The sequence below is a fragment of the Melozone crissalis genome, unplaced genomic scaffold (assembly GCF_028551555.1).
Source record: "Melozone crissalis strain CALT ecotype California unplaced genomic scaffold, PUWL_Pcris_2 ptg000247l_1, whole genome shotgun sequence".
NCBI lineage: Eukaryota > Metazoa > Chordata > Aves > Passeriformes > Passerellidae > Melozone > Melozone crissalis.
Window position 1 is genome coordinate 867,071 of NW_026536006.1, and position 27,828 is coordinate 894,898.

General features: G+C 46.7%; 2 protein-coding genes across 2 annotated transcripts in view; both read right to left on the reverse strand.

The window, feature by feature from the left end:
- The window catches only part of GOLGA7 (golgin A7), a 270,030-nt gene that overhangs the window by 192,899 nt on the left and 49,303 nt on the right, over positions 1–27,828 (reverse strand). The window lies entirely within an intron of this gene.
- Positions 89–27,772, reverse strand: LOC128949519 (disintegrin and metalloproteinase domain-containing protein 9-like). Its single transcript, XM_054294374.1, has 22 exons — positions 27,591–27,772; positions 19,847–19,944; positions 19,262–19,326; positions 18,138–18,216; positions 16,515–16,591; positions 15,627–15,816; positions 14,720–14,785; positions 14,223–14,294; positions 13,150–13,319; positions 11,580–11,661; positions 10,441–10,574; positions 10,080–10,251; positions 9,881–9,973; positions 8,957–9,152; positions 7,233–7,338; positions 6,630–6,819; positions 5,865–5,945; positions 5,312–5,417; positions 3,826–3,964; positions 3,217–3,319; positions 2,482–2,609; positions 89–1,171 (listed from the first exon to the last, which is right to left on the reverse strand). The coding sequence occupies exons 1-22, from the start codon at positions 27,703–27,705 to the stop codon at positions 1,057–1,059; spliced, it is 2,577 nt and encodes an 858-aa protein (XP_054150349.1). The 5' UTR covers positions 27,706–27,772; the 3' UTR covers positions 89–1,056.

The following is a 27,828-nucleotide window of genomic DNA, read 5'->3' on the forward strand; positions in this document are numbered from 1 at the left end:
TACTTGTGACCACGACATCCAGCTTCTACCCATGGCACCACAGGACCAGGATCTACAGCTCCCTCCCCTAGCAGAGTGGATGCTGAGCACCTCTGCTCAGGAGGAGTTCCAAAATCCAGTCCAGCCCATGGTGCAGGAGCACGGGGCAGCCCAGTCTGACACACAGCAGCCCTGACTGACACCACAAGGGCTTGGCTGTTAAATTCAGGGTGCATCAGCCACCAGGCTCCCATTTAAAGTGCTCAGAGAAGCTCTGGTGGTCCAGGCAGAGACACTTCCCACCTCCCAGTGTTCTGCAGGGACTGCTGCTGTCTTTAGACCTCAATTAAAACCTAGCAGCAGCCCATTTTTAAAACCAGAATATGGCCGTGTCTTCTCGTACCTTTATCTTCACTGCCCATCCATGAATTAGTGGGAATTAGTACAGGAGTCTCGTTTAGCCACTCTCTAATTAAAAAGCATTAAACTCAGTGCTCCTACAGCACAGCTTAGGGTCAGTCAGCATGGAGTTAAGAATTTAAGTGCATTATTATGCATCTATAAACATATATACATGCATAAACATGTTTAAAATATATCTCTCTTCCTGAAAAAGTCCTCTGAGACCTCATTCCATTTATGGTGTACATGGGAAACACTTTCCAGTCCATGCAGAGTAACTGTAAATTAACTGACAGATCTCCTTGCTTTACAAACGGGTTACTCCAATTCCTCACTGCACAATCAGAGAGACAACACCAAATCAGACAATTTCCTTACCAGGGCTCGTGGCAGAAATGGGGAAACCCAAAGCCACGTGCTGGATTTCAGGACTATTTCCCAGCTGCCAGCCTGGCTGCAGCGGCAAAGCTTGGACAGAGCGAGGGACAGGCTGGGTGTTTCAGTCCCTGCAGCTTTGGTCGAGGTATTTATTGAGTGTGAAGTTCTACATTCCTGCTCGGGATCTCTCATTTGCCCTGTCCCAGGCTGCAGAGGGAGGCTGCCGGCACTGCACTGCCATGGGATGCCAGGAGGGGAACTGCAATTTCAGCTGTCGCAGCCAGCAGCTCGGGAAAGCTACTTGGGAGGCAGAGGTGCCGGTCGGGAGGGGAAGTACTGTCCCTGAGGTAAACATTTCTGCTGGGCTGGAGGCGGTCCCTGAGGTACAAGCTTCTGCTGAGGGGGTGGGGGCCTGCAGGGGACAGAGGAGGAGCAGTCAGTGCCACAACATCACAGCCCACCATGCCCCACCACAGCCCTCGCACCACACCCTGCCCCACCACTGCACCACCCCAGCTTCACACCAAGATTCATCCCAAAAATGCCACGCTCAGACTGTGCCTTCAATGGCCTGAAATCTCTGGTCAAACTCACCTTTAGTATTCACAGGGAACCCCCAGCGAGGGGAGAGAATGATGCATCTGACTCCATCTTATCAGAAAGCTAATTAATTCCTTTATTATACTATATTATTCTATGTTGCATAGTATATATTATTCCACATTATATGTATTATTCTATACTATATTACATTTCATCTAAACTGAATCTGCCAAGCACTCAACTCTGCTCACACTGCACAGAATCTCATGACTGTCCTGACACACACACTTGGCCCTGACAGGCCAAGGAAACAAAACACCATCACTGTGGGTAAACAATCTCCATATTGCATTCTACTTTGGCACAAAAAGGCACAGCAAATGAGAGAAGAATATTCTTGGGAAGAATTGTGCCTTGCTTTTCTCTGTGAAGAGAAATGTGAGGCTACACACTTGGCACTGATAGGCCAAGGAAACAAAGCACCATCACTTTGGGTAAACAATCTCCATACTGCATTCTACTTTTGTAGTAGAAAAACAATAAGAATCGTTTTTCCTTTCTCTGAGGTTCAAAGAATGTGAATCTCAGAAATATTTTTGGAAAGAATTGTGCCTTGCTTTTCTCTGGGAAGAGAAATGTGGCTGCCACACTCACCTTTTCTCTAAAATTCTCTGAAGACCCCCCCTGGCCCAAGAGCCACACAAAATGAGCTACATTAGGATGCTCCCACTCAGGCACTGGCACGTGCTGGGTCTGTGTGTGGCACAGCACAGCACTGCATCTCACAAGCACAACTCAAAACTAAGATGAAACACAGGAAAACTTCCTGCTCAAAGTTAAGAGAAATGGTTTTGCACTTGGCCGTAGCATTCACAAATCAGCACAATGACAGATTTGTGAGTGATTTGCTTTTAAGCTGACTATTTTACCAGGCCTTTCATCCACCTGCTGGGCTAATCTGCCTGCACAGCCACGCTCTGAGCCTCATCCATCACCACACAGCCGAGACAGCGCACAATGAACACGCTGCCTTCCAGGGTGAAGTGAAGGAGAAACTCCTCCTGCTGAAAAATCAGCCCCACTCACACACAACACAAGATGGAACACCCCAGGAGCGACAGCCAGGACAAGAAATGCCATCAGTGCCCCTGCCAGGGGCATTGCAGTGACTGCACTGACCTGCTGGGCACCCTCGGTGGCTGCTGCACTGGGTACTGCGGTGGGGAGTAGTAGGGCTGGTGGAAAGCCTGCTGGGGGTGCTGGTTAACTGGGTAAGCTGGCACAGGAAAGGTGTTGGGATGCATATCCTGCAAAAAATAACACAAAGAGAACGGTCACCAACTGCACGCAGGGAATCGAAATATTTACGTCAGGGAATCGAAATATTTACATCACTAAACAAGTGAGGCTCAAGAACATTTGCAAAGCAGCTTGGCAATGTCAGAGGAGCTCTTTCCTCTGAGAAACTCAGCAGGAAAAAGCAACAGCAGTCTGGAAACTGCTGGATTTTGAAAAATACAGAAAGGCTGATCACAACAGCTGGATTTCTGTATTTTATAAAACACAGCAAGGCTGATCACAACAGCACTTGGTTTGCTCTAGGAGTGTGTTCTGGCTGTTTGTGGCTTTCAGAGGACAACTGCTGTGACAAGGAGAGAGGGCTGGGCATCTGTCATGAGGAAAAGGGAGCAGCAAAGCAGGTAAACCAAGCACATTCTGGGACAACACTTAAACTGGGAAACTGAGGAGCCCCCCACAAAACAAATATTCTCTCTGCTTTTTATTGAGGACAAACAATTTCCAGAAGTGAAGAAGTAACTTTAAAGCTTTTATCAGGGTAAAAATTAGAGCAATTGCCTTCCTGTCTTTACTTGAGAGTAATAAATAGAGTAAGGGAAGGTGGCTGGTTCCTACCATGGGCACAGCTCTTGGAGGATAAGGCATGCCACGGGAGAAGCCTCTTGGCTGGTAATCCCTGGGCTCAGTGTCTGGCCGAGGAGGAGGTGACTGAAGTGACCTGAAATCCAATGGATATGGGCTGAGTGAGCACATAACCCAGACACAATCCCTGTGCAGGCTGGGAACACAGACACTGTGAACCTGAGCTGGATTTATACTATTTTAGCACTTATCAAACGTGAGAAAGATAATATTTAATATTACAATATGAATATTTACAATATTAATTGCAAATAATATTAATATTTACAAATCTAATAAATAAAAACAACCTTTTTTCAGTTCAAGACTCTGGCAGCTTCCCTTTGGAAGATGGGACCCGAAAATACAAACCCCTATCACCAATGCACAAGAACAAACATAATAATAAAGAGAAAACTCTCTGCTCTTTTGATTTGGGATGGATTTATCTTCTCTGTCATTGCCAGAGGCAAGCTGCATGTGCCATTGACATCCTGGGACTGGGAAATGCCTCCACACTCTGGCATGACTGGTGTAAACAACCATGCATGGATTTTGCCCAGTTCCAGGGCACAGGAGAAGGCAGAAAGGAGGAGCACTCACGAGTGGCAGCGGGACATCAGCCTCCTGCAGCTCCTCTTCAGCCTGTCCCTCTTGGCAAAGGCCAGAGCAGCAGCCACGAGCAGGGGCAGCACCAGGAAGAAGAACACCAGCAGCCCATTGCGCAGCGAGGTGTCTTTGTCTGAGGGCACAAAACCACAGGGAAGAAATAAATATTCTCTGCTCAGGTAGGAATGGTTCTGTAACCGCTTTCCATTCTTCATAGACAAAACCCCAAAGAATACAAGAAGAGAGATGGCCAAATAGATCCTTTCTGTTTATCTGTTAGAGCTGACACCCTGGGCTGCAGGAGCACATTAAATTAGGAGATCAATCCTCCAATTTTTCATGGCTGTAATGTTTCATTACTAAAGATTTTATGAGAGAGGAAAACAGAGCTTCTGCCTTTTGGGCTGATGGTAAATCTACCTCTTCTCCAGCCACTGTTTGCTGTAGACAAAGAACTTGGGTTCTTCATTTTGACATTTTTATATGCAGCAATTTCTCCCCTGTAGGCTGTACCAAAACAGCCTTTCCCTTTTTCTGGCTGATGATTTGAGGGCTCTGCCTGAGCTCCAGTGTGCTTCTCCAGCCTGTTATTGCATCAGAGTCCCTAGGCTTCCCAAAGCCCCACCAGCTTATGAAAAACAGTCTTCAAGATCATTCCTGCAGCCCACAGAAGTTACAACAATCCCATCTTTATAGACTCCACATGGACACAGCAAGTTTTCTCCAGATTAGTGTTCACAGGGGTCCAAGGATGAGGGAGGAGATGAGGATCTAACTCCATGTTTCAGAAGGCCTGATTTATTATTTTATGATATTTATAACATTAAAACTATACTAAAAGAATAGAAGAAAGGATTTAATCAGAAGGCTGGCTAAGAATAGAAAAAGAAAGAATTAATAAAAAAGGCTTGTGTCTTGGACAGAGAATCTGAGCCAGCTGACTGTGATTGGCCATTAATTAGAAACAACCACATGAGACCAATCACAGTTGCCCCTGTTGCATTCCACAGCAGCAGATAACCATTGTTTGCATTTTGTTCCTGAGTCCTCTCAGCTTCTCAGGAGGAAAAATCCTAAGGAAAGGATTTTTCAGAAAATATCATGGCTACAGATTAGAGCTTGGCTCTGGCTTCCTATTTCACCTTCAAACCCTCAGTGAGCAGAGCAAGCCTCCAGCTCTGTCATTTGATTTTTCTTGTGCAGGAATCATGTTTCCCTTCCCTGGAGCTTCCCTTCCAAGCCTGGATACAGGGAAATCCAAGAGGATCTTTGTTCTAAGGTGGCAGAAATCACTTGAACTAAACCAGATCCTTACAGATCCCTACCCCAGCACCCCGGGACAGAAGTGCAACACCTTGAGCACAAAACCTCTGCCAGAATTCCTTGCCAGTGAAACCCAGAGGTGCCTGGGTTCACCAACACGTGGGGTTGCCCTGGAGCACCCAGCCCCAGCCCCAGCCCAGCTCCCACAGCCACTTGCCATTGTAGGGAGGGCCACTGTCCACACTGCCCCCGTAGCCTTTGGAGTCACAGAAAGGGGGAGCCCAGCCCGCTTCACAGTGGCAGTTCCTGTTGTTGTTGCACACCTGTATGCCAAAACACAAAGACTCTACTCAGTCACCTCCATTTGTGTGCATTTCAATCTGCTTGCAGCAGCCATGACCTGTTCTGTCCTTTGTTGCTCAGCCTGGAGACTTTTACCCAGTTACTCCACAGCCCTTGGCCAGGCATCCCAAGATTTCACATGACTGAGCACACACAGCACTGCTCAGGAAGAGCTTCCAAGGATTAGCTATCCCAACAGCTTACACACCATGGCTTTTACTTGTTTGTTGTTTTTTTTTTCTTTGTGAGATGCAGAGTCAAATTTCATTAGCAATACTGGAACTGAGAATGCTTGCCTGGCAGAGAGCTGTGTCAAAGATTTTTTTGACACTGCTACAGGTTCTCTTGCCTAGAGGCATTTTATAGAGAGTTTTACAGTTGGACAAAACAGAAAATAAAGTTACTGATCACCTCTCTTCCCTGCTTACCCCATGGCCGTGGCACTGCTTCTCCACATCACAGTCGTAGTTCAGGACAGAGGCGCTCACACACTGGAAGTGCCTGCAGATCTGGGGAGCAGAAATGCACACAGATGAGGGATGATGGCATTTCAGTGCCCCCCTGCCTGCCCAGATCCCTGCTCCTAGGCTGTGCTTGCTGCCACAAAGCCTCACACACTCTCACTGATAATTCCAAACTCTGCACAAACTCTGCTCCACAAAAGGCCTCTCAGCATGGGGCTGAGCTGGCACTGGAGCCTTTTGTCTCCAGTCTGAATGTAAAGGAACAGCAATTAAATTGTGCCCAGTAAGGACATGTGGAATGCACATTCCTCTGCTAGGGCTAAGCTTCTGCACTCTTTAGTTTAGTTGGATTTTAATTGAAAGTTGTCTTCCAGGATTTGTGAGGGCCTGGCTCTTCCTGCTCATTGACACAGCAAAGTTTCTGGCTCTCAATGAACTCAATTTCTTTCGCTTCACCTCCAAATGAAAGGCTCATTAAAGGTTTGGTGCACAAGCAGTGCAGTACTGGGCAGTGGGGGCAATCAGTGGACTCATGTCATTTTATATTAATTACAGGCATCCAAAAATAATGGTCATAACTATTCATGAAACAGAGCAGCTGAAAATTTTAACTACAAGCATCCAAAAATAATGGTCATAACTATTCATGAAACAGTGCAGCTGAAAATTTTATTCCCATGAGCACCCCAAATTATTACATTAGGATATCATTTTAAAATTTTTTATTACCTTTCCATTACCACACTTGGTGCCTTCATTCACCATTCCTGGGTCTGGGACATCAGAGCCCAGCTGGAAATCCACTCCCCAGCACGTCTGATGGGTGCCTCTGATGGGAGTTTGGATAATAGCAGGCTTGATTCCAAACACAGGCATGGCTTTCACATTTTCACACTGCAGCTTCCCACACATGGCATTCCTACAACAGCAACACAGGAACACTGTAGTGACACTCGAATTTATTCTGAGAACCACACTACCATGTGCTTGATTCCCTTTCTACTGGAAGATGCTACTTGAAAACAAAATTGAGGCAACTTGACAAATAAAACTGAACTGGGCTTCATTCCAGTGCTGCCAGAGTAGTTTATCCCTTCTTTCTGTAAGCTGTTGGAATCTCTACATTTAGGAAAACATGATGATTTGCTTCTCATCTTCCCATATGTGATCACTCAGGGAAAGCACAATCCTTGACAGGAGATGTGGAACACCCTCTCCTCAGCACAGCCCTGCATCCCTCGCCTACAACACCCCAAACTGACACCACAGCACCCAAATACAGATCCCCAACCATTTATTTCAGCACTTCCCAGTGCACTGGGCTCGACTCACCAGCTGGAACATTTCTTGTAGTCATGGCCATGGAAACCACAGTTGCCAAACCTGTCCCCCTTGGAATTCACTTCAGCAAAGCAAATGTTGGGGGCTGCTTTGGCTTCTGCAAACAAGAGCCCATCCCCAGAGAGAGGAGCCACGTTACCCAGGCACAGAAACATCTCCCACAGGGTCTCCTGTACCCACAGCAACCACCCTGCTGCACCAAGTGTTTGCCACGACCTTAGCAACTTGGGCAGAACACTAAAGAAGTTATAATGTCAGAATTACAAGGTTCCAAGTCTAAAAACTGAGAAAAACAGTTCCTTAACCTGATATTTTTTGATATTTCTTTACAGACCTATAGAGCAGAAACTCCACTGTACCAGCAATCATAAGTGCAACAAAATTATGGCTTGGATCCCCAGCACAAAACTAAATGTAACACAGGAAGAATGCATGACCATGATGCTAAACCATTACTACCACTGCTCCAAATACTCTGCCAAAGCCAGCTGGTCTCTGTTAGTGACAAGCAAATAAATATATTTTAAATAAACTTAGTGCATTTATAGGAATGTGCCCCCTGTTGACGGACTGACAAAACTATCTTTTGTTTTTTTAAAAAGGAAATAAGCCTAGAAGTTTTTCTCTTCAATGAGGTGAAAACCTCATAAGACTTAGGGGACTTCACCTCAAACTTAAGGACAGCTAATTGGATAAGAGCCAAAAAGTTTTGCTTGGGCAATTTACTAGAAAAAGAAGAGAAGAAAGAAACAAATTGCTTTTGTGAGGTTTTTACCAGGAGCAGGAGGACCTCTTGCACCTGAATCAGTTTTTCTCTATAAAGAGTTTTGTTATTTTGCCTTTTATAAAAATCTTTTTGTTTCCAACACTACCACAAAAGCCATCCTGCTGATTTTATGCCTTCTGAGGTAGCTGAGTTATCTTGGGTGTGAAATAAATCTCCAAGAGCTTGAGGAGACCCATACTTGATGCATTCTTTAGTTACATCTCTTGGAAAGACTGCAACCTGTGCCTTTCCTTACTGGAGCCAAAGATGTCCTGGCACTGAGCTTTTTATCTGTAAAGAATTTTGTTATTTTGCCTTTAATAAAACCCTTTTGTTTCCAACAAAAGCCATCCTGCTGATTTTATACCTTCTAAGGTAGCTGAGCTATCTTGGGTGTGGAATAGATCTCCAAGAGCTTGAGGAGACCCATACTTGATGTATTCTTTAGTTACACCTCTTAGAAAGATTGTAACATGTGCCCTTCCTTACTGGAGCCAAAGATGTCCTGGCATTGAGCTTTTTATCTGTAAAAAGTTTTGTTATCTTGCCTTTTAATAAAACCCTTTTGTTTCCAACAAAAGCCATCCTGCTGATTTTATCCCTTCTGAGGTAGTTGAGCTATCTTGGGTGTGGAATAGATCTCCAAGAGCTTATGAGACCTGGCTAGAGGAGACCAATATTTCATGTATTCTTTAGTTACACCCCTTAGAAAAGACTGTAACCCTGTGGCATTCCTTACTGGAGCCAAAGATGTCCTGGCACTGAGCTTCTTCTCTGTAAAGAGTTTTGTTATTTTGCCTTTAATAAAACCTTTATTTTATACCTTCTGAGGTAGCTGAGCTATCTTGGGTGTGAAATAAATCTCCAAGAGCTTATAACACCTGGCTGGAGGAGACCAATATTTCATATATTCTTTAGTTACACCTCTTAGAAAGACTGTAACCCTTACTGGAGCCAAAGATGTCCTGGCACTGGGCATCGTAGTACTGGCACACGCCGTTGTAGCAGTAAGCCTCCTGGTTGTGGCAGGGGTGCCCGTTCTGCACGGTGAAATCTGCCTGGCAGAACTGGGAGGTGCCATTGCAGTACTCAGGGAGGTCACACTCGTTGGTGCTGGCACGACACTCAGTGCCTCCAGGGAGCAGCTGAGCAGAGAGGGGAGGGAGGATTGGGTTAGGAAAGAGGAGTCTCACAGCAGAGAGCGGTGCTGCACCTGAGCAGGGACTGATCTGAATTCTGATCTGCGTGTCCTCGTGGGCCAGGTGTGAGAAACAACTGCCCAGTTTGAAAGTTTAAAGAGGTTTATTAAACCTTAACAAAAATACAACAAAGCATTACATGAGGAAAAAGCTGCAGTGCTGGGAACTGCCCCTCGTGCACACCACGACTACAAGATGGATGCTCAGTGTTTTATACCCCTGGGGGCTGCATCAGCCAGCCCTGGCCCTTCCCAAAGTCTGTCCCTCAGCTCTTCCGTGCCATTTATCACTGGAGACTGCTTTGTAACTGGATTGGAGCTCAGGTGTTGCCATGCCGCATCCCCTAAGCACCCCCAAGCTTTTCCATTCCCACCTGCCCCAGGTAGGGGACGCGTGTGCAGCTTCTTTGTACCTGTCCTAGACACCCCACGCTGTCTGATGGTCACAATATGGGGGGGAAAGGGAACTATGGAGAGAACAGAGGACATCTAAACCACAATAACATAACTGTACATCACTAAAGCTTTTCTTGATATTCACACAATAGTTATCTTTTAATTGTGAGAGCCAATCACCTCATTATCCATCTATAACACAGGACAACTCCCTCTCACAGATGCACTAAGCCAACACTCTCCTTTTCTCAGCCTCCTACCACCACCCCAGTCTCCTACCTGGCAGTTTTTGCAGCAGTCCCCATAAGCACATTCAGCACCAGATCGGAGCCTGCAGGTTCCTGGCTCACAGCATGGATCGTTCTCACATTCCTGAGGACACAAGGGCTGTGAATGTCACCAAATCTCCTCCTCTGTCACAAACAGTCCCCTCTGAGAGGGGGCACTGCTGGGATAAGTTACACACACAGCCACAAACCTTTGGAGAGCCACAGTCACACTCCTCCCCAGCATCCACCAGCTTGTTCCCACAGTAAGGGACACTGTAGGTCTCATCAGGCTTTGGGACATTGAGCAGGCAGCTCCCACCTTTGTTGAGTGTCAGCTTCTCAAAATCTTCTGCACTGCAGCTGCTGAAGTTCCTGGATCCCCTGCAATGGAGAAAATGAGCTGAGCTTTACACTGAGCCAAGCCAGAACAGGGGGACATGTGCATCCCCCATCACAAGCACAGCAGGAATCTCTGTAAGGGGAATTTGAAGGTGAAAGTAATCCACAAAAACAAAGCACATGGATGGGGCATTTTGAGCTTTGTTTGCCTTCCCTTGTTCAGCTACTTACGATGCTCCGGAGCTCATGATGCAGCTGCTTGCCCCACAGTGACAGACGCGTTCATCGTCGTGGTTCATCCCCAGGTTGTGGCCGAGCTCGTGAGCCATGATGGAGGCAAACATCTGGATACTGATCCTTCCAAACTGCACAGGAGAGACACAGAAAGCAGTCAGAACAAAGCTTATCCCTGACAAAGCCAAAGTGAGCCATGATGGAGGCAAACATCTGGATACTGATCCACAGGAGTGACACAGAAAGCAGTCAGCACAGAGCTTATCCCTGACAAAGCCAAAGTGAGCCATGATGGAGGCAAACATCTGGATACTGATCCTTTCAAACTGCACAGGAGAGACACAGAAAGCAGTCAGAACAGAGCTTAATCTGACAAAGTCAAAGTGAGCCATGATGGAGGCAAACATTGGATACTGATCCTTCCAAACTGCACAGGAGAGACACAGAAAGCAGTCAGCACAAAGTTGATCCTGACAAAGCCAATGTTTGCTTCTGTGCCAAGGAGACTCTTTTGCCATTCTGGATCTACATTATCAGGATTCTCAGACCAACAGTGCTGGATTTCCAACCAAGTGCATGGAATTTGCTCAGCAGTAAAAGCCCTCAGAGAAACCTCTCTGGGACACTACCCAACAAACTCCACTTTCCAGAGCAGCTGCAACATTAACACAAAACTGGAACTCTCCACAGCAGCCCAATTCTCCTGAAATGTGCAAATTCCAGCACTTCTGTCACTGGTCCAAAGAAGCAGATTTCTGGGATTGTGAGTTATCTGACACCAGCAGTTTGGTTGACTAAGGCTCTGCAGTTCCACATAAAACATGCAGTGAACCAGCACTGCTCAGGGAGGTCACAGCTGCAGAACAGATTTGAAAATACCCACAGTTCCCACATACTTTTGAGGCAGAGATGCTTAAAACAATACAGAGAAATCCTCTTGCATGAGTACAGCACACTGAGCAGAGAAGCTGAGCAGAAGACTACAGAGAAGTTGTGATCCAGACACCCTGGAAATGTCAGAAATTGTTTGGGACAACATAAGAGCCCCACTAAGCCACTTCAGCTTTGTTATGTGCTTCCAGGAAGACTTTCAGAGTGCAATAAATCACATTCAGAGATCACTGAAGAAATCTCACCACATTAATTCCTCCTGCATGGCTCTTGGAGCACACTGTTCCCACATAGGCCATTCCAGCTGTGCCACCAAAACCCTTCTTCCTGCAGTCATGAAGAGAAAGGAGAAACCATCATCAGTCTGTACAGACACACACAGAATCCACACCACTCCTGCCTGTGGGCCACAAACCCTGCTGCTCCAGCTTTCCTAGCACTGCTACTGACTGCAAGCACAAATGGCACCAGTTAAGCTTTTGCTGGCTGCTCAAGATTCCTTTACTCTGTGAATTTAAAACAAGTGTTTACAGGGAAATTCAGCCTCTTCCACATCATCCCTCTGCATATAAGGAGCACAGGCACTACAGAGAAGTCCAATTAAGCAGGACCTGTCCAGGCCCCTCAGGCAGACTCCAGTCTTAGCAAGCAGTTCAGCTTTTAGTGATTATCAGCTCATTAGTGATTTCAGCTCTTTAGCTTGCTAAGTGGCAGGGAGAGAGAGGAGAAGGCTGTGTGAGGTTCCACAGAGATGCTTTTATTGGCATCTTCTGCAAAGGTTCCCAGGGACAGCTCTTCTGCCAAACTGGGCAAAAATAGGACTTTTTATAGAGTAAAGGAGTTTTGGAAACTATCCAGTGGTGAGGATCCTATAGGCTTATAGAGAGAGAAGGGGTCTGAAGGCAAAGAGGGGCTTCTTAGGTCCAGTCATCAAGACATTTCCTTATCTTAGGCTGCTGAAAGCCATGGAGGCATTGCAGGCCCTGTGCCTGCTGGGCTGAGCACACAGGGACAGAAGGAACTTCCTGGTGTTAGGAAAATTAATCCACAAACACCAGAGATTTATGTCCAAAAATGAGACAGAGGAGTCCTTTGACTTTATTCCAATCAAGGCAGAGGCCATGGGGCATCCCCTGGGGTCTCTCCAATTTTTGGAGGATGCAGCCTCCCTTTTTATCCCAATTTCCAGCCACATTTCCCTTCTCTCTTTCCCCATTTCTGAGGTACTTGAGAGGTTCAGACTTCCTGGAACACCTGATCCCAAAGATTCCCCTCTAATGTATAACCCTCCCATTTAATTTTGAATTCTTATGGAATTTAGGGGTTTTTCCCCTTTTCTGAGGTACTTGAGAGGTTCAGACTTCCCAATATGCCTGATACCAAAGATTCCCCTCTAACGTATAACCCTCCCTTTTAATTCTTACGGAATTTTGGGGTTTTTCTCTATTTCTGAAGTACTTGAGAGGTTCAGACTTCCCAGAACACCTGATCCCAAAGACTCCCCTCTAATGTACAACACTACCTTTTCATTTTTAATTCTTAAGGAATTTTGGGGTTTTTCTTCTCCATTGTTCCTTTCATCTTTCAATTTATTGGTCTAATTCAATTTACTGGTCTAATTTCATTTACCAGCAAACCTAAAGTTTATTTACAAATAAGGAAATCTCTTTTTCCATTCACCAATCAGTGGAATCCTTCCCATTGTTTCTTTTCTCTCCCAGTGCTGGTTTTATCTCCCAGCAGCCCCACAGCTTGTTTGCAAACACAAATCCCCCAATCCTCTCCCTGGGAGCAGAGGGAAGGGGCTGCACTCACAGGACAAACTGGGCGCTGTCGTGTCTCCGCCGCAGAACGAGATTCTTCTCTCGCCACTGCACGAAATTGGCCAGCACATCCCCAGCCCCTCCATCAGTGCTGATGATGTTCTCGTGCTTCCAGATCTCCAGCCCAACCAGCACGATGCGGATGTTCAGCATAACGTACATCTGGGGGGAAAAATATTCATTTATAGTTTCAGACAAAAACAAGTGACCCGGTGTCTTGTTTTTCCCTCGTGGCAGGAGGAATGAGAACTCTGACTCCATGTTCTCAGAAGGCTAATTTATTATTTTATGATACTAAATTAAAGAATACTATACTAAACTATACTAAAGAATACAGACAGAAGGCTAAAAAGATAATAATGAAAAGTCATGACTCTCTCCACAGCCTCAACACAACTTGACCAGGACTGGCCATTAAAACAATTCCCATGAAACCAATCAAACAATCTCCAACCACATTCCAAAACAGCAAAACACAGGAGAAGCAATGAGATAATATTGTTTTCTTTTTTCTCTGAGGCTTCTCAGCTTCCCAGGAGAAAATCCTGGGCAAAGAGATTTTTCAGAAAATGTGACAGTGACACTGGTGTTATAGATCTTATTGCAAGCATCCATCTTTGCTGTGTGGGTTTGAATTTTTTTCACAGCTAGTACACAACAGAATGCATTTACCTGTGATTCAGACCTTCATTAGCTACAGGATCAATGCTTAAATGCCACACTGGCTACATTGTAAGACAACACCAAACAGAAATAAGAAGTCTCAATTCTGACAAATATCAGGTGAAATAGTGGAGTATCAAACTCCACTTTGGTTTTTTCTCTAACCTTTACACAGACACAAGAATTGCAATAATTGCAGCAATCCGTCCTGTCCCATGCTGGATTCAGCACGGGCTGGAAGTGTTTCCTAAACTAATTCTCAAGGTGGGTAAGTGCTGATGAATTTAGAGATGGAAAAGCTTCCATGGGGATGCATTCCCCAAAGCGATACCAGAACACACCCCAGGATGGACATTTCCAAAAGGCAGCAGGGCTGCAGCACACAAAGTCCCTCCTACTCACACTGTCAAGGAAGTTTGCCAGCTGCACCATGTGTTCTCTTACTTCTGTTTCACTCTTCCCAAAATCTTCAAACTGCAAGACAAAGAAACTCAGTTTCATGAAGAGAAGAGATGGAGACAACAGTTTGAAAAAGGAACAGAACATTTTTGCCTGGCTCCAAATCTCCATGAAGACGCAAATCAATTCAGCAACATCTTCACTGGTGCTGCTCAGCAGCTCAGTATTCCAAAGCCAACAGCAAAGGCAGTTTTTACCACATGCTTTCCTTACATCAGGAGATTCCTTGCTAACAGAACCTCTCCCTGTCTGATGGCTGACTTCTTTTCTGAGGAGGATTGCATTTCACACATTTATCCACTTCCAGGGCAGCATATTTGCACAACTTGGGTAAATTGTCAAGTGTTTTTTAACAATCCATTTGGGAGTAATGAAATCTGAGGGCTTTCCAGGCCCTCTCCTGAAGTAAAGGGAAAAGAAAAAACACACAGAACTCCCACCTTTTCTTTATCCACAACTATGAACAGCTCCACATATCTTGTCTGGTGCAGGACTGCCCTCTTCCTCTGGGGAAAAAAAAATAAAATATTTTAGACAACTTCAGATTTATTATTTCAAGTATAAACAAAAAAAAAAAAAAAGCCTCATGACATTGTCATATTTCACTTGATACCACCAGTGGTTTGAGACACACCCAGAGCACACAGTGCCAAATCCAAGCAGTGTAATCCAATGCAATGAGAGTTTCTGTGTTTTACACTAAAACTCAGCTGCACAAAGACTCCCCTTGTTTCAAAAGCAAAGCACCTCTGCACAGATTGCTTTGGAAAGTCACCACACGCTTTAATAAAGGGGCAGAAAGATTCTACCAACAAATACCAATGGCTTGGATGTGAAACACAACATTTCTTCATTCTCCTGCTTTCATTTCAATCTTGTACAGACAGTCCTTGAAGGACAAGGGGGACTTCACACCAAACTGCTACTGTGATGGTGAGGAGGATGGAACAAACATGACAATATTCTCCTGGCTCCTGATGCAGTATTTTGTTAACAAGCCTCTCCATGATGAGGGTCATGATCCTGCCCTTAGAAGTCCCCCAAAAAATTCTGGGAATATTCTAATAATATTGTTTTCCTTTTTCTCTGAGGTTTCTCAGCTTCCCAGGAGAAAATCCTGGGCAAAGGGATTTTTCAGAAAATATGACAGTGACACTGGTCATGCCATGTGCAGAAGCAGGAGGAGACTGTGGCTGCTTTGAGGAAGAAACTGAGCTGTCCCTTAGTGCAAACCCCCCAAATCATAAACCTTTAGGTATGCACTAAGTCCCAGGAAATCTGATAAGCTGCTTGCACACTCTGAAATGAACTCACAAAACCCCTTGTGTGGGACTGGGCAGGACTTACCCGCAGCAGCTGGGTCATGCTGGGATGGAGCTCTCCCTCCGCCTGTTCCCCTTCCTGGCCTGCAGTGGTTACTCCACACTCTGTGGGCTCTTTCTTCACATTCTCCAGTCGATATAAAATGTGTTTAGAGCCAGAGGAGGGATCCATGGGCTCAATCCCATAGGTGACATTGCCTATTGTCACCAAACCCCTAAAATAAGGCAGTGTGTAAGAAATGTGGCACTGAGCACAGAAGACAGTAACACAGAATTTTATTTTACTGAGTAACCAAAGCCTGCCTATACCTCAGCTCTTGTGAACCAGCACACTTCACAATTCTACATTTCCAAAGGCCTTTCACTGAGCAGGGCCTTACAAATGCAGGGCATTAAATACTTCTGTAAGGCTCTGCAATGCCCTAGGAATTACATCACAGGTCTTAAACAGAAATGCTTTAGAGTTCAAATACACTATTGCCATTCTGACATGGCTCTATAAAAAATACAATATATGGCACACAATATATGGCAATTAGGCCAAAGCAGAAAACAATTCCATCAAACTTGAGGTGTATAAGGTTTAAAGCCAATTTTGTGAAATTTGGAGATGAGTGTTCAACATTCCACTTCTGCAATAGGCACAGTTGTCATGACTATCTGTGCAAGTTAAAAAATAACTTCTTTTTTAAGTTATTTTGCAAATATGCATCAAAACCAACTTAGTGCATTCTGGTAACAATCTGCATTACTAGCTTATTTGATGGTACTTCAAATATCTGTGAGCTCCTTGAATAAAAGGACACCAGCACCAAGGCAGCTCAGTGCAGCCAGTGACAAAAGCAGCAGAAATGGGTTTTGGCTTCAGCAGCCACAAAGTGACAGCAGGGACACAAAGGAGGAGCTGTGCTACCTGAGCCCTGAGCAGGTGCTGACAGCCACCAGGGAATCCAGGGTCCCCTCCACGAAGCCCTGATAGTGGCAGTGATCCTGGGCAGGAAAACAAGGGTGCATTATCAGGTGTTTCAGGCATCCCTGCACAGCCAGGGCAGCCTCTGAGCTGCCACTGACCAGCAGCGATCACAACTCCAGAACACAACACGTATTAAGTTCAATTTACCACAGCTGGATTTCTTGACTTGAGCTATGCTATCCCTCTCCTGTTCTGTCCTCCACCCTGCCTCAAATATTTCGAGTCCAGCCCCTCCCTCCTGATTTGGGCCAAATTACTCTTCAGTCTTCTGGCAGAAAGTTCTGGCTTGTCTGTCACCTCTGTAACAGGAGGAGGGACAGGACCTGCTGTGCACCCCAACCAGAGCTGTGCTGCACAGGGCAGCCCTGACACATGGACATAAAAATTCTGGAAATTAGACAATGGGGAAATACCCTCAATTCCCTCTGGCAGGGCATCTTTAAACATTGATACAGGGGTCTATAATGCAGGTTCTGTCCCCTGTTGCTCTGTCTGGCTTGTTCTGTCACCTCTCTGTGGCAGGAGGAGGGACCTGCTGTGCACCCCAACCAGAGCTGTGCTGCACAGGGCAGCCCTGACACACGGACATAAAAATTCTGGAAATTAGACAATGGGGAAATACACTCAATTTCCTCTGGCAAGGACATCTTTAGACATTGATATAGGAGACTATAACACAGGTTCTGTCCCCTGTTGCTCAGCAAGGAATGCAGAAAGCACAGAGAATTTGTGCTAATTGTTCAGGGCCAGCATGACTTCTGTGACCTAATGCTGAAAAAGCATCTTTCCTCTAACCAATCCCTTTGAACTAGGAAGCAAACAGTCATTTGACTCAGGTGCTCTATTTTCAAGAACAAGATCCTATGAATCATGTATGACCAACACTTCCCTTTCAAAGGAACAGCACTGATCCCTGAGAGTGAAACCATTAGGAAATCTCTCTTGCATTTTGTATCACACAACTTGCTTTCAAGTCTACATTTCCAAAGGCAACACGTCAGGCAGCAAATGCTTTCTGTGGAATAACTCCAACACTGCACAGATCCCATTCTACCCAAAGGTCCTTCAGACTTGGTGCATCCATCCCTTCCAGCAGCTCCTACATGTCAGGATTTACAGAGCAGCCCACTCTGAGGAGTTTTTAGTTCCTAAAAGCCATCCCTGCTGAATGGATGCAGCTCACAGTGCCTCAGGGACTGATCTAGAAGCTCATTTTGTGCAAAAAAATAAGCAAAGTTGCCTTTTCAGCCCCCAGAGCAGCCCTGCACTGGGTTTGGGACAAGGACAGCAGCACCCCAATAATGAGGCACCAACAGCAGCACTGCCTTGTAGAGAGGAGCAGCTTCTAATGAGACAACAACCACCTCCACAGCAGAAAATACAGGTTTTTCACAGGTTAGAGCCTCATCTAAAATTAAGGATTCTCTCCAGGAAGAGGGCAGTGGGTACTAAAGGGGGCCCAGCAGAAAATACAATTATCCTTTTGCAATCCCAGCTCCCTCATCCCACAAATGCTCTGTTCCTGTCACCCTCAGTGAGGACAGGAATAGAAGGAAGTCCTACCTGGACATCTGGATGTTCCAATTGCAACTTCCCCTCCTTGTCATAGGTATAAACTGTGAAATCTTTGGGCAGCAGTTCTCTGCAATGACAGGGGACAAGGAACACAAGAAGAATTTCATGGAATGGCTGGGACATTGGAACAGAGCAGTAAGATGGTCCTAATCAAGTGTGATAATTGAAATTAAATAAGAAAATATTAAAAAGGAAAATCCTCTAAAATTAACAAAGAAATAGTATATTTTCACAGCAAAATTCAAGAGACCAGAATGGTAGAACTGCTCATGAAATCAAACAAACCACCTCACCTCAGAGAGTAGAACAAGCAGCAAAACCCATTAAATTGTGCTAAAACCCTGTTTCCAAGCAGAAACAAAATTCTAGCCCTCAGTCTGCTGCATATGCCTCTTCCTCCCCAGTTTGAGGAGGAAGTGCATTGGAAAGTCTCCCACGACTAAGACTGGTCATTCCATTGATGTGGTGCAGCTCAATTCCCACATTTCTGAGGGTCAAGGCCTTGGCAAGGGGCAGCTGGAGCTCCCCAAGGGCTTGCACAGTTGTGTCTCTATCACAAGGGCAGCAGTGGCCTGGTAAATGACCATGTGCTGGTGCTGCAAGTGGCCCTTAAACCCCAGACAGACAGACAGACAGACAGACTGTATCAGCTGTGAGGTGTCAATATTCAGACCTTGGAGAGAGTCAGTTTCCTCATTTATTACTGTCCTTGTGCTACTGAGACAGGAAAAACCACAAAACTAAAGCAATAAACAAGATCCAGACAAAAGTGAAAATATTTACTTGAAATACACTTCAGCTTGTTTATTTTTAGCTGTGAATGGAAAGAGTTGTAGATTCCCTGGGTCTCCTCGGAATAATCTGCAGCTTCCTGCTCTGAAGGGGGTTCCCCCAGGGCTGCAGGAATCAAAAACCATCTCTGGATGATGGCCAGGACAATTAGGATTCAATCTTTTCCCATTGTGCAGAGCTGGGGTGTACCTGCACTTCCCACACAGAACCCCAGGATTCAAAACTCATGTGCTACCTGCCAGCTTCTCATCTGGACACAACAGTAATTTAATAACATTTAATTTAAATAATTTAATAATTTAAAGAAATTCATCACTTACTTGTTCTTTTCTAGATGAATGGTGTATTCTTTTCCCTCAATCTCAATGGCATATGACACCTTGTCCTAAATAAAAAGAAAGGTGCATTTTATTCATGTTAATGAATGAAAGAGTCTTTGAAACCAACAACAAATGAGTCTGATATTTATTTTATAATTGTCCCTGCCTTGAGAACTGAGCATCTCTTCCTGTGTGACTGGGGAAAAAATCCCATGAAGGAAATGGCTTCAAAATAGAAATGGAAATGGTTTCAAAATAGAAATGTGGTTTTCTTATTCTGTCCTTCTAAAACTTCCACAGAAAAGTTCCAATACAGAGCCAGAAAAGGACAACACAGTTTTTTTACTGAACATGATGCAAGTTTTACACCCAGACCAAAAATCCACTGCAGGAACTCCTGAGCTCTGGAGGAGGGAGGTACTCCTGTCCCTCAGCTGCCAGCAGTGCCACAGGTGCTGCTCTCTGCAAGGACAGACATTTCCCTGCTGCCAGGTGCACCCAGCAGCACCCCACAGGCATTTCAGGTCAGTTTTGGGTGGATTTTATAGACACTAAATTGAAGATGTGGCTCAGAGTGCCCAGTACCTGTATGGAAGAGCTGTTGGAAGCCTCTCGTCGTTCTCTCCCCAGTCTCTGTGGAGTTACAACTTCGTAGGAAGTGAGCAGGGAAATCTCCTGGAAACCTGGAGAGCAGAACAGAAACACTGGCTAAAGGAACAAAGCAGGCAAGAGGATGAAGCACAAGGAGGAAAACACTACTTGAGGAAAAGTGCACACTCAGAAGAGCACAGAGCAAGGCACGCTTGGATTGCTTTGCAAGGGGCCAGAGAAAAACAACACACAAACAACACACAAACACCAATTTTCCCAGAAAGTTTTGAATTGAAATCTTCACATTCCAAATACTGTCCTACCAGCACCACCACTCCTCATCAGCAGAATCAGCACAGCAAGGGATGCCCAGTGTCAAACCTGTGCTGCAAAGCTGCACAACTGCCCTGTGCAGCCTCTCTCAATGCACTGCCCATGGCACAGCTCAGCCTCAACCCTGGCCCTGCACAGCACAGCCAAACTGCCCTGAGGCTGCTCTACTATTTATTATGCTTTTACAGAGCTCCCAAGGGCCTCATCAAACGACTGAGGTGAGACAAATCCCTGCAACAAAGAAGCTGTCACAGATCCCTTTATATATTATCTGTACATGCAACATCAGACAGATCCCCTGAACCAAACAAGTCCACAGCCCAAGCTCCCTTTATCACGTTTTGCAAGCTGTTTTATATTAACTGTGTAAACAACAATAAATTGTGCATGCAAATTACTTTTCCCATCAGTGGTGGCATCTGCTGGTGCCTGGCTCTCAGCCACTCACCCAGGAAGCAGGAGGTTGGCCAAGGCTGATCAGGCAGCATCCAGAGAAATAGTTTTCCTGGCTCATGGCAAGGGAATCAATGAGCTCATCAGAGGAGTCTGAGCTTCCCAACAAAGGCAGGGGGAAGGGAACAGTTATTCTCACTGTCTCCAGAAATGATCACCAGGTCTGGGTGAGCGAGTGTCTGGTGTCCAAGACCCTCTAAAATCTCTCAAGTGGGACTGAGATGGTGCAGCCAGTTAAAACCAGCCCCTCTGAGCACACCAAAACTCACACTCCATGTCCAAAGGGCCTTTGGCTTCTCTAAGCTGCAGGACAGCACTGTGAGCTCAAAGCTCCACGAGAGGCTGCTCCATCCTTGGGAAAATGGGCAGGCTTTAAATGCCAGGGGTTCCCCAAAAAGCACCAGGCTGCAGTGGCATTCAGGAGATGCCTTCCCATCCCTGGCAAGCTGACACAGATCATCATCACCACCTTGGGGAGCACTCAAAAAGGCACCCCAAGGGAAAAGAGAGTCCCTTGCACACTGCTCCTATCACCAGCAAGGGTCTCTGTGCAAATCACAAACAGGACAGGACTGCTGGGAACGTGCCTTGAGCTGTTTGATTTTCCAGCATCAGTCTCATTACATGGTTATGACAGTGGGAAGATGCCACCAACTCACATCCCAGGCAGCAGACCAAGAACTCAATGTTACAACTCACTTTATAAGTTTTTTGACCAATCACACAAAGCAAAAGCACATAGACAGTATTTATATCTATATAGTGTATATTCTATATTGACAGTAGTTCTATCCAACCACTATAAGCACAGGTACCTTTGGTTAAACAATGCTTCCTTATTTCAAATACAATCCCTGCTTGTAAGCCTTCAAACACAATGCACAGAGCTCCATTATTAAGGTTAGAACTCCCTAATATCTCACTAGATAAACTTTTCTGTAGCTTAGGGAGTTATTCAGACAAGCATTAATACACAGGCCATTGTTCTATTTGTCCTTGCTTTTCTACATTTTACATAATTTTTCTGCTGACCAATCTCATGGCTGCTGCTTAGCTCTAATCACAGTTCTGCTGTATCTGAGGCCTTTTGCAGCTTTCCCAAACCTTTCTGATTTATGGATTCCCACACTTCCCACCACTATCCCTGAAGAACAAGCCATCAGCTCACTGCCAGCTTCCCTCCTGTCACGGCACACGTGGCCATGGCAGGAGGCCTCAGATGCACTCTCCTGCTCTGCCACACAGCATTTCTGTCACCAGAGCACAGGCACAGCCCCACTGCTCCTCAGGAACTCACACAGGGCACAGACTGCAGCAAAACTTTCATTATTATGGTGTTTGTAGACAAAAGGTGTTTCCTTACTATTAAAGTAGACATACTACAATACTACAAAAAAAGCAGACATTAAAAGTATTAAAAAGTAGACATTAAAAGTATTAAAAGTATTAAAAAGTAGACATTAAAAGTATTAAATTAATACAACATTAAAAGTATTAGAAAGTATTAAAGGAGACACGCAATACTACAAAAGTATTTGTCTACTGTTAAAAAAGCAGAGATAAAATTCCTGAAAACAGCCCCCGACATTCAGTGGCTACAGAACACAGTGTCAGCACCTCCCTGGCCTGAAAACAAGGGAGGGAAGGGCTGCTTCCTTTCCTGGAACGAACCACCAAAAGCACACACACACTGCAGCAATCACTCCTGCCCATTTGTCATTTCCCAGCACGCGCTCCAGCCAGCCCTGAGCTCCTGCTCTGCCCTGGTCCCATCCCCAGAGCCCTGCCCACCCTCATGGGACACTCATGCCAGGCTCTGCAGGCTCACAGGTGACACAAAGAGCAGGGCACAGCCAGCCCTGGCACTGCCTGGAGCTGACACGTTTGCCCAAGAGCAGCTTGGAAGCAGCAAACAACTCAGTGAATCATCACATGAAGCACAACTGGGAGGGATTTCTGGGAAAAGCACAGCTCCAAGAGGATCCTCTTGGAGCAACAGCACTAAAAGAGGCCAAATTTCAAGTCTCTGAATGCTCTGACAGCTCTCTCCCCACTTTCTGCCCTCCTTCCCACCCTTCACCCCTAGTTTGGGAGGTGGTGGGGTGGGAGTTCTTCAGCAGGGATGTCCCTGGCACTGCCCCTCACTTCCCAAAGCAGCTGTTCCCATGCCAAGTGCCCTGGGCAGCATTTCACACATCACCAGCAGCCCTCAGGGAGGGCACAGAGCCCCTCAGGGAGGGCACAGAGCAGCTCAACCCAAGGGACAAGGGACAAAACCCAACCCAAGGGACAAGTGCAGCCGAGCAGAAAGCCAACCCTGCTGCCACAACTTCCTTCTACAAAGGGCAGGTAGGGTTTGGAATCAATTTTTCAGCAAGTTACAGGACTTCTAATAGTCAGGTGCTTTCTGGCAGCTGCTGGAGCTGCAGCACGTCACCGCTGAGGACAGGACATGCTGATGACCCATTTCCGTGCTGAGATTTTATTTCTGATCAGAAGAACACAACTGCATCCATGACCATGGTTATCTCATCTCATCTCACCTCATTAAAGGCTGCCATCAATTACCAAGCACTGGAGACAACTAGGAAGACGTGATTCATCTTCCCCTCCCCAGCCCAAATCCACCAGAGGAATTCCATGCATGCTCCGTGGCATGTGGGAGCTTGAGAACCACCAGAACACATCACAGCTATAATGAATCTCCAGACACTGAGGGAACTTCTGGGGGTGTTCAGGTGTTCTGGGGGTGCCTGACAGGTAAAATCTGCGTTCAGCAAAGGTCAGAATGCATCCCCTGTCTTGCTGGACCCATTGGCTCAGTTACAGAATCAGAGCACACAGCTACATGCACTTACTCGCTCACACTTCCCCTCAGTCACCATCCTTCCTGAGCTGTGACTCCTTCCCAAGGAAGGTCAAAGATACACTCTTCAACGGAAGAAAAAAAAAATTAAAAAGAGGAAAGTTCATGCTGTGGCCTGTTACACCACAGAACAAGCCAATTTCATAAAAACAACTCATCAGCATGTGAGCAGCTCAGCTGCTAATACCAAAACTCATTAAGTTAACTGTGGTTATCATCAATTGATTACAATTAATAGCTGAGGTCAGCTTCCACATTTTGGCAGGGGATTGCTCAGCAGAAGTGCCAAAGGCATTACACAGCCAGGACAGCTCGACATGGAGCATTCCTGACCCAACCATCAGCTCCTTGTGCTTCAAGCTGCACTCTCCATTCCTCCAGCCCTTCCTCCAGCTCCACATCTTTAGATTTTCTGCTGTCATCCTTGCCTCCCTTTCCTGCAACTAAGGAGAGGATTTCCTTACACCTCTGCCTGCTCATATCAGGCTGTTCTGGCTCCACTCTCCCAAAATACCCCACAACAGGACACAACAGCCCAGAGAGGCCTCACACACACCAAGGCACACGTGCTGTGTGTGTTTGTGGATCTCCACAGGTTAAACTCACCTTCCAAACTGCACATATCTGATTCAGTTGTCATTTAACCCACTCTGACACTCATTTCCTTTCCTGCTCCCCGTTTTTCACCCTCTCATACTTGTAGAGGGGTTATTTCCACCTCAGCACAACACTTTGCACCATCCTTTCAAAGCCACTTATCCCTGACAGATACTTCTCTCCTGCTCAGACCACTGGGATTCTTATCAGTCTTCATGGAGCCTGAATCCCATCCGACTGGGAGGTACCAGCTGCCAGCTCAATCTGCATTCTCCAGATCCTATTTTCAGAATCATACAGGACTTTGCCAAGCAGTGTCTGAGGAGATCCATGACCTGGCTTACTTACATATGTCCTTCAAAACAACAGAACCGCTGCTTTTTATGATTTCTTTTTTTATTAGTTTTTTTTATTTCTCCAGGCAATGACACACCAGGAAAAGCTTTTTTTTTTTGGTGCACTTGACTTTTGCACTGAGGTCACAGCTGAAGTAGGATTTACTCTTTGGACAACAGCAAGCAAAAACCTCCTTCACTTTCCCTATGTAAATATTATCCAAGTCCACTTAAAAATGTTTAGAGGTTTATAAAAAAACACAAAGACAACAAGACTTCTTCTAAATGTAGGAATGTTTTCTGTGGAGCCAGCAGTTCCAGCTCCTCCCAAACCTCAAACACTAAAGAGTGCCTCAGTGGTGCTTCATCTTCAAAACACCTGGGAACATCTGGCCAGCTGTTCTTCCACAGGCACCACTCCTTGGGGATTTTCTTTCCACCTCTCCCTCCCCTGCTTTCAGTCTTCAAACCTGCTGGGTTCTCCTGCTGTGCTGGTGCAGGAAGAGATGACCAATAATCATGGCAAGAGAAGCAAATTCCTCTGTGTGTATTGCTCACCTGGAATATTTGGATAACATTAAACCTGGCCACAGCAGCTGATGAAGTTTCCTTTGGTGTTTCACTGGGGATGCTGGATGTTGATCAGGTTACCGAGCTCTCCCACAGAAATATTTCCTAGAAAATTCTTACACCCCTTGCTGAAATCCAGACCTATGCTGTAAGTGTTTCCTGTCTAGACTCTCCCAATTCCTTCTGCCCTTCCTAAAGCCTAATTTGTCTGCAAGACAACAGCTCCCCTTGTTCTACAAGGAGGACTGTCACACGTGTGCACTGGTACTGTCACAACATGCTCTGCACCTCAGAGCTTTCTCAAAGGAGAAGGAGGGTAAAGCTCAGTTATCTGCAGAAAAATGAACCTCCTGGGGGTCACTGGCCCTGAGTCACTCCTTTCCACCCATGGCATGCTGAGCCCACTCACTTCCTCCCCATCTTACCAGCTCTGCTTGCTCAGCTGACTCCATGGGAAGCTTCTCTCTGGAGACATCACTGCCTTTACATCTGGCCACCAAAGGGAACTGTGAAATGCACATTCTTACCTTTTTTTATATATATTTAGCTTGTGAAATAATAATGATCAAGACATGCAGGAACTCTAAAGCCATGATCCTCATTTCTTTTTTCCAAAAGCAAGGCAACATTAATTAACTTGACTGAAATGTCTTTTCTCTCTTTCCCTTTCACATGGAGGAAATAAATAACCACAAACCCACTCTTTGCTGAATGGTTGTCCCAGATTTGTTGCAATATGGGTGAGGCAGTGCTGTGTCTTCCGTGATCTGAACAAAAGATTTATCTTAACCAAACACCCTATCTCCCCAGAAATTTAAACCCAAGCATTTAGACACTTTAGGAATTGTGGTCAAGCCTGGCTGGAACATCCTGGTGTGCGTGTGACACCAAGTATCAAGAAAGAGATGGAGTAGCACAAAGCAGCCTCTGCCTGTGATTTTTTTTAATCCATATAATCAAATCTTGAAAGCTTCTATGGACACCAACAGGAGGGGAAAAGCCATACACACAAATCCCTTAAGGCTACACACCACTGTGTGATTATGGTCATTCAGGAATTTTCAGATAATAGTCTCTGGTAACACTCCACTTGTGCCTTACATCCCTATGTGTGTCAAAAGCACATTATAACCCAAGAGCTGGAGGTTTCTGCCCTCTCCTTCACACTCGTACTCAGGCAAGGGAGGTTTATTATATTTCATTAAAGGTTTGGCATTAATAGCTGGGACAAAGGGTTCCAAAGGCAAAGAGGAACACTACCATCCACCATCAGAAATGGCACCAGTGTTTATTACAGGCAGGAACAAGAATCTTATCCCTAAAACACCAAGCGCCTGACATCTCAGAGATGCATAATTCCAGACATCACTCCTGGGCCTCCAGTCAGGCAGTTCCCAATGTGCTGCACCACCTCTCAAAGCTGACTTTCACCTCACACAGCTCACACACCCTCCAGCAACAACACAGCAAGTGAGAGGAAGAGATTCCAGCACAGAATCCCTCAGGGAGAGGCACACACCACATAAGCACTGTCCTCAGCACGAAGCACCCGTATCAAGTTGTATATTGCTCAGCTGGGAAGACCTGACTATAAAAACATGCATTAATGACAAACACAAGTTTTACACAGTGCATGTGTCCCTTCAAGAGGGGGAAACAATGACAGAGGAGACATTTCTGCCTGTCATGTATGTACAGCCTGGAATCAGCACCATAAGAGCCCATAAGCAGAACCATCTCAATTCATAAACAATCCCTAAGGACAGCACGGGACCAAGTCCTTAAGAGCCACGCAGAACGATGGCACTGAGTCCTGTCATCCCTCCCTGGGGACAGCAGCCCGGGCAGCTGTGCCCCATAACCGAGCTCCTGGATGGCCAAGGCCACCTGCAGTGACCGGGCAGCCCCAAATCCCTGGGGCTTTGCTGGGGCAGGAGCCGGGCGGAGATCCCGGGAGGATGGAGGAGCAAAGAACTCGGGCAGGTGTGCCGGGACCCGAGGCCTCTGCCAAAATCAGCTCCTCTGGAGCTCCATGGGCCCGGCACCGGAGCCCCGCTGTGCCGGGATCAGCTCCCTGTCTGCAGCTCCATGGGCCCGGCACCGGAGTCTCACTGTGCCGGGATCAGCTCCCTGTCTGCAGCTCCATGGGCCCGGCACCGGAGTCTCACTGTGCCGGGATCAGCTCCCTGTCTGCAGCTCCATGGGCCCGGCACCGGAGCCCCGTTATCAGCTCCCCATCCGGAGCTCCATGGGCCCGGCACCGGAGCCCCGCCTGGCCCTCCGCAGCATCCCTGAGCACCGGCGATGCTGGGCAAGGCACAGGTGGTGCTGGCACCCACAGACCCGCCTGCTGTGGGTGGCACCGGCCACCCCCGGGCACCGCCGCGGGGCACACGGGGCCACGCTCTGGCCGAGCTCCGGAGGGCTCTGCCCCACCGGACCCCTTCGAGGGCAGGGGAAGGGTGACAAGGGAGGGCCCGACCCTCCGGAGGGGACGGGGAAGGGGGAACGGCGCTGTCCGGGAAAGGGAATGGGGGCCGAGCGGGCTGCGGGCGGCAGGCCCGGCCCGGCCCCGCGCACTCACCCGCGGGCTGCCCGGGCGCGGCCGGCGGCGGCAGGATGAAGATGATGAAGATGAGGAAGACGAGGAGGCGACAGAGGCAGCTCCAGGCCCGGGCCATGACACCCCCTGGCCACATCGCCCCTCCCGTGGGGCGCTGGGTCCGGCCGGCGGCCCCGCGGCCTTATGGAGCCGGGCCGGGGCCTGCGCTGCGCCGCCCCGGGGCGGAGCCGTGAGCCCGACCGACCGCCCCGGGCCCGGC

Coding starts and splice junctions, on each gene's coding strand:
- LOC128949519 (XM_054294374.1), bottom strand. CDS start 27,705: ATGTGGCCAGGGGGTGTCATGGCCCGGGCCTGGAGCTGCCTCTGTCGC. Junction 19,327..19,846: donor CCAACAGCTCTTCCATACAG/GTACTGGGCACT, acceptor CTTTTTATTTAG/GACAAGGTGTCATATGCCAT. Junction 7,339..8,956: donor CCAGGACATCTTTGGCTCCA/GTAAGGGTTACA, acceptor TCTTGTTTGCAG/AAGCCAAAGCAGCCCCCAAC.